At 39.9% G+C, this 10,826-nt stretch overlaps 2 protein-coding genes across 2 annotated transcripts; one reads left to right on the forward strand and one right to left on the reverse strand.

Moving 5' to 3' along the window:
* The first annotated feature begins 717 nt into the window (after positions 1 to 717).
* On the forward strand, positions 718 to 2,463 carry LOC104595750 (peroxidase 31-like). The gene has a single exon (XM_010256622.3). It carries the CDS (start codon positions 999 to 1,001, stop codon positions 1,992 to 1,994), a length of 996 nt encoding a protein of 331 aa, XP_010254924.1. The 5' UTR covers positions 718 to 998; the 3' UTR covers positions 1,995 to 2,463.
* A 1,397-nt stretch (positions 2,464 to 3,860) lies between these two features.
* On the reverse strand, positions 3,861 to 10,567 carry LOC104595757 (chaperone protein dnaJ 16-like). The gene is made up of 12 exons (XM_010256635.3): positions 10,070 to 10,567; positions 9,286 to 9,409; positions 8,532 to 8,614; positions 8,300 to 8,411; positions 8,103 to 8,207; positions 6,773 to 6,823; positions 5,175 to 5,264; positions 4,967 to 5,075; positions 4,711 to 4,859; positions 4,581 to 4,634; positions 4,239 to 4,467; positions 3,861 to 4,145 (listed from the first exon to the last, which is right to left on the reverse strand). Exons 1-11 carry the CDS (start codon positions 10,210 to 10,212, stop codon positions 4,243 to 4,245), a joined length of 1,245 nt encoding a protein of 414 aa, XP_010254937.1. The 5' UTR covers positions 10,213 to 10,567; the 3' UTR covers positions 3,861 to 4,145; positions 4,239 to 4,242.
* Between the last annotated feature and the right edge of the window lie 259 nt (positions 10,568 to 10,826).

The raw sequence follows: 10,826 nt of genomic DNA on the forward strand, positions 1-10,826 counted from the left end.
CTAATCTTAAGATTTATTGACTTCACCTTAAGTTAGTTGTGCTGACTGCTGAGTGCTCAGACGACACAGTAGGAGTAGTGGGGCTGAAGCCTGAATCTCAACATCGGCCTGTACCTTTACTGCCGACGTGTGTCCCACGTACGCTGCTTCTGCTGCTGTACATTGCAGTCGCGCACTCCATTCTACTGATACACGCGTCACTGCTAATTTGGGCCTGTAATCCCTTTTTTTTTTTTTTCGCTTTTTCAACATTGATTGAAAGTTGAAACATGGAGAGGCAATGCTCTCTCGCGTCAGATTGGAATCTAAACATACCTTAACAACCCAATCAGATCAGACCGTTAAAATATGCACCCCAATTTCCAGTGTCCACCAAGGAATCTACAACATTGAGATATGATTACGGAAATAGAAAGATGTGTAATTAATTATTTGTAATGGGGGCAAAGTTTAAGTTAAACAAAGTCCAAACTCCAAACAAGAATTATTTGTTTGTAGTTAGTTCTAGGGAGTAACCGAGTAGGAAGATACAAACCATGTGACGCGCTTACCCACTAGGCCACTACCACTAGAGCGCAATCCATGGAGCGGCTCTCCGCCTCTCCCTGCTCTAATTGAATGGAGATCCTCGTTCGTCAGTACCCCCGGCTAAACCCGCAACCAATCAATTATTATTTATTAATTAAAACAAAATCAAACACAAAAAAAAACCCAGCATCTCACTCCTATCTCACAGTCTTTCTCTCTCTCTCTGAAATATAACCCCTTCTCCCTGGCTCCCTCCCTAAAAGGCTAAAACCCCTCTCCGCCTCCGATCCCCACTCCCTCTCCCATTGTCCCCCCTCTCTGAAACTGTTGTTTTCTCCAACCTGGTTTCCATTCCATTCTACTAAAACCAATCAGATCTGCTTCCATTCCATCCCCCCTGCTCCTGCTGTGCAACTGCTCTGCTTCACCCTCCTTACTAGACAGAGGATTAATAAAGTGACGCAGCAACAATGGGGGTTGCTTCGTTGCCGTCTTTACTGTTCGCCATCCTATTCGTTTCATCGTTAACGGTCTCACCCGCATATTCCAGGCTGACCACCAACTACTACCAGAGAGCATGCCCTAGGTTCCAAGATATCGTGCGAGACATTGTCACCAACAAGCAAATCACCAGCCCCACCACCGCCGCAGGCACCCTTCGCCTTTTCTTCCACGATTGTATGGTCGAGGGCTGTGATGCCTCCGTCCTCATATCCTCTAATGTCTTCAACAAAGCCGAACGCGACAGCGACATCAACCTCTCCCTCCCCGGGGACGCCTTCGATCTCATCGTCCGCGCCAAGACTGCCCTGGAGCTGGCCTGCCCCGGCATCGTCTCCTGCGCCGATATTCTGGCACAGGCCGCCCGTGATTTGGTCGTCATGGTCGGCGGCCCCTACTACACCGTTCGGTTGGGCCGCAAGGATGGACTCATCTCCAAAGCCAGCCGAGTCCTTTTGCCCAACTCCAGATCCTCCGCCTCCGACATGATCAGATTCTTCGCATCCAAGGGGTTCTCCGTGCCCGAAATGGTGGCCTTGGTAGGTGCCCACACCATCGGATTCTCCCACTGCAAGGAGTTCGCGGGCAGGATCTACAACTATAGCACGACCTCGCCTTACGATCCCTCCATCAATCCCAGGTACGCCGAGGGGCTGAGGAGAGCCTGTGCCAACTATCAGCGGGACCCAACAATGTCGGCATTCAACGACGTGATGACGCCCAACAAATTCGACAACATGTACTACCAGAACCTGCAGAGAGGGTTGGGGCTGTTGCAGTCGGACAACACCTTGGTGGTGGATGCGAGGACAAGGCCTTATGTGCAAGCCTACGCGACCAACCAAACGGCATTCTTCCAGGCATTCTCTCATGCTATGGAGAAGCTGAGTATGTATGGCGTGAAGACGGGACGCTGGGGGGAAATCCGCCGCAGATGCGATGCCTTCAACATCATCAAAACTTAATTGGGTTCAAGTTCAACCTTTGGTTTTTCTTTTTTTTTTAGTTGATCATTTAATCCGATACTTGATATAATTTCCATTGGCAACGATGACGATCGATGGACCAGAAGAAGAAAGAAAACCGAGAGAGAAGATGAGGGAGAATTTCGCAACGATCGATAATTCAATTCTTTTTCTTACGATTTGTTGTTGTTTATGGTAGTGTTGGTTGTGTTTTTTGAGGTTCCTATTTATATAGATTTTGTTTTGAGTATATATAGAGCTGTGCATGTAAATGTAATCATATCATATTTACATGTACATTGTAATAATCTTCTCTTCTATTTTTTTTTTTAAGTTTTATGTCGGATTGCCAATGTAAATGCCAGTAGGTGGGGAAAGAGAAAGAGAGGGAGGGGGGGCAGAAGATCGGTACTTGATCAGAAAATAAAAGTAATAATGAAAATGGCGTCGATTTTCAGTTTTCATCTCAGTATCTGGTTGATGCTAGTAATTTCTCTCTCTCATTCTTTCCTATTTATTCAAGTGTTTAGTTTTCCTCTCATTATCCTCGGGACTATACCCTCTAATGGACTTTATGTATTGGTTTTCGCACCAAGTGTTTGTGTTATCAGGAAATTAAAGGAAAGATGCTATGTTGCTGTCTCTATAAGACTCTAGTCTGGATCCCGGATGTAAAGGAAGAAAGAGTAACAAGGAAACTCCAAGGGGGGGTCTCATTCAGTAGCAGAAGCAGTGGTGCGTCAAGCAAATGAAAAGAGGTCGAAATGGGGGGCATCGGCCAGCCATGTTGGAGACGAGAGTATGTATGAATTGAAATCCATTTAAGATTGACTGTCCTTATTCACGAGGGTTTTGATTTTTGGCCACCAAACTCATCACCACCATGAAAAATGTATGATGAGGCCGCGCAGAGGTCGCCACACAAATAAAGAGCGCCAGCAGAGCCGCGTGGAGTTTGGTATATTAAAAAGTAAAGAGCGTGGTCATGGTAGAGTTGATGAAGAATATTAGTTTTTTTTTTATTTATTTATAGAATTGGAATGGATTTGATATAATTGATAGGAAATTAGGAATAGGATGATGATCTGTTGATCTATAACCACAACACAATATCTTCCGCCCCAATTCGATTCACCATTTAGTTTTATAGCCCAAGTAACGTAATTACTGTCATATTAGCACTTTAGTATAACATGTATTCAAGTCGAAATAGAAATATTTTTCATATATTTATGTTGACCAATGGCATGCACCACCTTTTTTTCTTATTGCATTCTGGATGTGGATGGCAAATGAGACCGCGTTCCTTTTTTCTTTTCTTTTTATGACTGATAACAATGACGGTGCACCTAATCTCCTGTTAAAAATGTTGACACGATTGCAGGACAACCTAGAATATGTTCAGTTTTCCACCGCTTTTCTCTGTCGTCATCGTCAAAGGTGGGTCCTATTTCTAGTTTTCTACTACCACCGAAGGTGGCATATGATATTACGGTCAAGTATAGAAGCGAAGCGAAGACGCTTCTGAGAGTGTTCTGTCCCATGGACACCTTGTTTTTTTACAACTTTATCCTTCCAGGCTGCTACATGTGGGGTTTGGAAAGCAATCAATCTTTGCCTTGTTTTAGTGTAAACAATTTCAATTTTGTAACGAACATAATCATCAGCTCCACATCTTCTCATTCTGCAGACCTCCACTGGCCCCCTCGGTGGACGGCCCCTCCTTGGCAATTGACTCGGGGGGGATTAAAAGAAATGTACACACAAAGTTACATGAAAGAACCATGACAATTATATTCATAGCAGGTCCTGATACGATCATCAGGTATGGTAATAAATGGGGTGGGGAGAGGAAGGAAGAACAAATAACAGAAAGCAACGAAAATGGAAACTTTTTATAACAAAAATATTTGTTATCCTTTACATGCTGGAGTAGTGAAAACATTGCACTAGAATGTTTTGCCTTTACTCCATTGTTTATCCATGCAGGCTTGGGCAAGATGGAAACAATCTTGTGGTCTCATACATACCACTATGCTACAAATCCATGTCCACTGCAGCAGAAAAGCAAATGTGCACAGGTACAGTGGAATCGTCACCCAGAAGCTGCTTGTGAAATCTCCCCTATGTTGTTCGATCAGATTACAAAACCTATACGATAAAACTTAACCTTCTTGTCAATGTTCAATCTTCAATGTGAGGAAACACAATAAACAATACACAAAGGCATGTTAAATTTCCTACCTATTCAGCAAGGCTTCCTTTTGTCCACCTTCAAGTGTATATTGTACCATTTCTTCTTCTTTGGCCTATCCTTTGTCATAGGCTTCTTATCTTTTGGTTGATGATCTTCTTCCCCGTTTGACTCCTTGAAGGAACCTCTAATCTTGCTACTACTTGAACTACGCTTTAGAGGTGGAGAAGTGGAGTAAGAAGCCCGAATTGCATTCCAATGCTTCAGAAGCTCATCTATCTGAAGAGTGATGAATGTGACAAGGAGGGGCAAATCAGGACATATGGGACTCCCACTTCAACTGAAACCACCCAGTTTAAAGCCATGGAATTAATCAGAAAGCATGAACTCACCGCCTGCATTTCTTGGGTATATCTATTGGTCATCTCCGTAAATCGTGCCAGAACCTGTTGTACCAGTATCAAAATAAGCCCAAAGAGAAATAATTATTTATTCAGGGGATAAATAAGTCCTACTCCAAACCTCTCTGTACTCTGTTTCAAACTTGGAGAGTTCTGCCCTCTTACTCAGAATTTGGGCTTCCACAGCCCTTAGTTTCTCTTTTTCTTCTGAAAATGGTGCAGCACAAAGAACCTCTATTGAGTAACTTGCACTTTTGAAGAAATTGTCACCTGAAATTATGTAATAGAATATGGAAAGTTGGTTTAGGTACATCAAAATCCAGAAACAAGAAAAATGGTAGCCTTAAGTGCACATAGGAAGTCAAAGACTGACTAACCATAAACAGCAAATATATGAGTGCCGGCTTTTAGCTCAGTTATTTCACATGGCTGAAACCCATCCAACTTTTTGAAGAAGGCTGCATCAGGATCCTTTGCAGCTGCCATCTGGACCCTCACCAAAATTTTCAAAACAATATGGGAGAAGTGAGCAGTGTTTGAAAAGCAAAGCTAACTCGTAAATTATTTAAAATGCTGTTTGATTACCGAGTTGACTGTTTGATCCAACCGGTAAACAGGAAAACCAAGAAAATACATCCCAGCGGATGTAACTTTTCCTGTTTTTGCACTATCCTCCTGCACCAAGAAGCTAGGTTTGTCATACAAGTTGGCCATGAAAAATAAGTTTAATTATATAAATTCCACCCTAGATGGGTTAGATAGACCCATCCAAACTACAATAGAACCTGGATAGAAAAGGAGATGTCCTGAAGAATGACGTGGACAGATGCTCTTAATTCTATGTGTTCATGTGATTCACTCATTTATTTACTTTGGCTTCTGCAAACTTGAGCCCTGGGGGGTTTAGCTTGCTGATGATCCCATAACTTGAAGAATTTCAGCTACATCAAAAGCAGGTTAGGGGTTTGGGGCCATTGAAAATTTAACCCCAACCCAATCCAGCCCAAGTTGCACCCCTACCTGTAACAGCAGCATCAGACCTGAAGGGTCTCACCACCTAACAACCCAACTTGAGGATGAAGATGGTATTAAATCCCAGTTCAGTGGAATACCCATTACCAAGGATTTAAATATCGACACGATACGCCCGATAAGGGGCGTATCGTATCGGTATCGGTCATAAGAGATACGGGAAACGCTACAAACAGGTATGTATCCTCTGAATCGTCCGTATCGGAGTGATACGCATCAGTATTGGACTGCATCGTATTGTATCGGTCAATATGCGCCGATACTTTAATTTTTAGTTACATTTTATAATAACATTTTTATTGTTTACTTTAATTATTAACTGATATTTTAATTACATTTTATAATAACATTCTTATTGTTTACCAAACATTTGAGAATTAATTTTTAGTTGATTATTTAGTTAATGTTAAAATGTTAAAATATAAAAATAAAAACAATTGACATAATAATTACATATAATAGTTGCATGTGTTTTGTGACATGAACTTCAATTGAAAATAAATAATAGCTTTGTACATGTATTAATTTGTGAAAATTTATATAATATATTTTAGGACTCTAGATTGATACATTATCAATAAAAATTGTATGATTTCTATGCATCCCGCTATATTAATTGTAATATATTTATTCACAAATATCATTAGAATATACATTTCCTATGCATTTATACATTAATTTTGACTATTTTAGCCTTAAATGTAATGTTATTAATATATTTATGGAATTTATATGCATTTCCTGATGTATCCAAGCGTCTCCATGTTTTTTTCATCCGTATCCATGTGTTTCCAAAGCATATCTGTATCCGTATCCGTATCCGTATCCGTATCCAAGTGGTCCAATACGATACCCGTTACCGATACTTTAATCCTTGCCCATTACATGTGACAAGCCATAATGGAACTAAACTAGGGTTTTAATCTTGACTCTATTCAATCCATCATAAACAAATTTCCAAATGTTTAAAATTGATAAACTAGCAAAAGATTGCATGAAGTATAAATAATTGGTCCATCAACAATTAAAGCATTATATGATAATTTCATATCTTCAATCTTAGAGAAGTTGCTAAAGAACTATAGTTCATTCACAAGAATGAAGCAGGTTCTTCTGATTATAAAAAAAAATCCATGAAGAAAATTCTTTACCTGTAATGCAAGACTTAATCCACCATTCTCTTCCTGCTCAAAGTACAAAAGCTGCAAATAAATCAATTCTATTAGTGACAGGCTAACCATGTAAAGTTTGCAAACTAAATATTATACAGTCAGTCCACTGCTATAGGAAAAACCCCATAAGAAAAAAAAGCATGAAAAGCCTTCTTTATTTACTTATAGACATCGTTTTAAAACAAGTAAGAGAATTCTTGTGGGTACCACAAAATTGGTCATTCCCAAAACGAAGTAAGTTTTGGGTCACTAGATACTAATAATAGTTCATTAATGGTAAACTCAGAACATGAAAAAGATGACATCTTGGAGATAAAGAAGTTTTGCGAATAACATGATAAAGTAGGGTTTACAACCTGGACTGCATAAATTGAATCTGATGCTCCCATTATTTGGGTCCCATCAATGCCCATTGAACATGTAAGATTGCTACCCAATCTAATAGCTGCCTTTGAGTGGGCATCATATATTTGTAGATGACCAAATCAAATAGCATGGTATTTAACTGATCAATTGAATGAACTTAGATCTAAATGTAGGGCAGTACAAGTGTTTCAGCAGTTCATAGTTCAGGGTTTTGAAGCCAATATATGGCTTTAATATTTGGGAGACAAATGACCTCTTTTGTAATGGTCCAAAATAAAATGTTTTTGGTGACAAGAAATTATAAATTTCACTCAATTTTGACGGTATATACCCAAATCCACAATTTTGGAGTTAAGTAACATGGACCAAAATAAATGTATGCTTTGGACTGTTTTGACTCAATTTATAGCCGACAATTAAGGGGGTGCCCCATAGAGTGGTCTTAAATAGGTGTGGTGTGTTTCAAACCACTAAGCCCCCTAAGGTGTAGTAAAAACCACATGTTTTGAAACAGAGCATACCTCTAGTAGACTAGTAGTGTTATGCATGGTGTAGTGTGGAGTGCTTCAACATGTCAGGATTTAATATGTGTTGGTTTTTGGGTGAGATGTGCTGAATCAAATACTAGATAAAACTAGAACAGTATGGTGTGGTTGGGAGCATAAAAACTAATCATGTTCAAAAGCCTGCACTAGTTTGAGTTGTAGAACCACAGATTGCTCATTCCAGAATCAAAAACAGATTAAAAGAATGCCCAGACGTCGTGGTGTGTTCTGAAAATAGGTAGAACACAAAAATAACAAGGTATTGAACATCACATTAGCAGATTCAGCTCCCATTCTATCAAAATCTTAATGAAGTACAAAGTTGTCCAATCTGTATATCTCTATCTCTTGATGTTATTGTATAAAACATCTCTTATGCAATTATACTTTGAACAAACCTTGAATTTACTTTTGTCTGGTGATTGCACTCTACACACAAATCCAGCTTGTGCTTCCTGTTCTGTTATTGTTACAGAATAGAAGTGAGCACATTGTTTCTCTACCTGTGAAAAGAACATGAGAAAACTTCAAGCATGTCACTAGATTCACATAATAGCTTAACAACAGAAAAGGAAAAAGGCTAACAATGATTTACCTTTTTAAACAAAGGTTGTCCCAGCTGAAGAGGACGAATAGTAACCAGTCCATTCAATGCTTCCTCTAAAATAGTTGCCGACACAGTAGTCTTAATTGGCACACCAAGCTTACTGTTGTATCATAAAAATATGAATATCAGTAAGCACATCAACTTTTGGCCAAGGATTATGAGTATCAGAAGACCTTTCTGCAGAAATAATATTGCAGGGCTTCATTTAGAATGAACTTACCTAAAGAGTGCAGCAAACATGGTATTCACAGCTCCCAGGCTTGAAAGATCTAGCTCCAGCTCTTGGCTTTCTGATTCAATAGCCTGGGCAAGAATCATTAACATAAGTTTTCAACAATGACTTTAATGCTACCATATATCAGTCCAGAGAAAAGAAAATTCATGTTAGTAAATATATACCCAACACAGATAAGTGGTCTGGCACCAAGTCATGAAGATTTAGAAAATTCAGAACCACAACAAATGTAAGAAACTACATAGCTTGCTTACCAACTGATGGTGGCTCGGTTGGTAGGATCTCTGACTCATCCGAATAGAGACCTGGGATCAAATCCCACTGCCACCAGAGGGGTTAAGGGAGGGGGATGGGCTACCCCCGGTTGTGTAGCCCCATGAAGCCAAAAAAAAACTACATAGCTTACTTTTTGTGCATAGGATTTCTTTTTCTAGGGTATTTTTCACTTATGTATGGCATCTACCACCCAAGACAAGCAATCTTCAGAAGATGCACTATCCTGGTTACGTTAATCTTCAGTTGTTAACACAATAAACAAAAGAAATTTTGGCAGAGCATGTCTAGATTCACAATGAATAAACTATGGAAAAGCATAATGCAGACAACAGTCAACAGAAAAAGATAACCGGAGATCTCCAAATGCCAGAGTATATACATCATAAAATAAGCGACACAAACCCAGATACCCTGATTAACAGTCAACCTAATTATGTTCCTGCAGGACCTGCACAGACCTTACCTCAAAACCAGATGTGTCATACTGACGCCGTTTATCTGGATCAGATAGAATATTGTAGGAAAATGTGACCTCCTTAAACATATCAGCTGCCTTGGGATCATTTGCATTTTTGTCAGGATGGTACCTGAAAAAATGTATCATAAGTTCATAACAGCACCGGTAAATAATTCATACACCAGAATCTACCAAAACTGTAGAGAATATCAATTATGCGCTGAGAGCATCAGTAGATAATTTATTGCTATTTCCAACTCAACTATTCAACCCAACTAACCCATATTGCAATTATTTGGCATTGGCTAATGTATATGATAATTCTTCCTCCACCATTCCTTGGACCATTTCTCACTACATCAACCGATGTTCTTTTTGCCTTCCCCTCACCCTGTTAGATTCCATGACAACACAAATACAAGTAGAGCCAAAATATTCTTTGGGTTTAATTGTTTAAACGATTACCATAGAATCAGTGAACTATGGCATTCCCTTCATAGTATATAAGACAACTACTTTTGGCACGATGCCGTGATGTCATGTAGAAGACAGTTTCCGCCATCCCAGCAACAAGAAGATTAAAATTGAAATAATTCAACAAGGCAGCAAAGAGAACAGAAAGTTTCATATCCAGAATCTTCCCAAACAATTACAGAATCAATAAAAGACACAAAGTTAAGTAGAAGGAAAAAACTACATGACCTAGAAAAAGGAAAGCAAATCACCCAAGTAAAGGTTTATCTCTAACTGAAAAAGAAAAAGAAAAAAAAAAAACTAGAAATTAGCTTACTTAAGAGCCATTTTTCGGTAGGCACTCTTAATTTCCTGATCCGTGGAGTTGCGAGAGACGCCTAGGACCTCATAAGGATCTCTGCGCGGTTGTTTCGTGGCTTCGTTCTTCTCCGATTTCGAAGAAAAACCGTGAGCTGGCATCTTCACTCAGAATCAGATAAAAAGACGAGCTTTTTTCCAGAAACCCTAAAAAATTTCTAACCTATCTCCAACACCCAGAGGAAATCTCACTGAGGTTCATTTTCTGCAACTCAAATCCAGTTCTCAATCGCTTATTTGCCCTCAGATATGCCGAAATTCAGATGTTCAGAGCATACAAAGAGCATTAACGAACCCTAACGGGGTGAGACAGCGTAGAGAGAGAGAGAGAGAGAAAGAAAGAAAGAGAGTACTCGGGCCTGCAAGCTGGATTGCTGGAGCAATGTATCAGCATACGGAGAGAGAGACCGAACTCCGAAGGAGACAAGGGAGCGAGAAAGTGGACGTGAAATTCGGTGGCACTTTAGTATCTTGAAAGGCATTGTTATATAACACGCACGGTGCGCAATACGCAGGGATTCATTTTTGATGTGCACGCAAACGCCATTGGGAGTTTGGGACATGCGCATTACGCACCAAGGCGCATGGGTAGCAACGTCCGAAAAAAAAAAAATTCAAGCACCACTCCTCAAGTTCAAACTTGGAACCTTGTGCCACTTGGCACTTACCATGGTGGGAAACACGGAAATCGACCGGATTGGACCCTCCCCGCTTTC

Source organism: Nelumbo nucifera, chromosome 3, assembly GCF_055504915.1.
Source record: "Nelumbo nucifera cultivar China Antique chromosome 3, China Antique-T2T, whole genome shotgun sequence".
In the NCBI taxonomy this organism is placed as follows: Eukaryota; Viridiplantae; Streptophyta; class Magnoliopsida; order Proteales; family Nelumbonaceae; genus Nelumbo; species Nelumbo nucifera.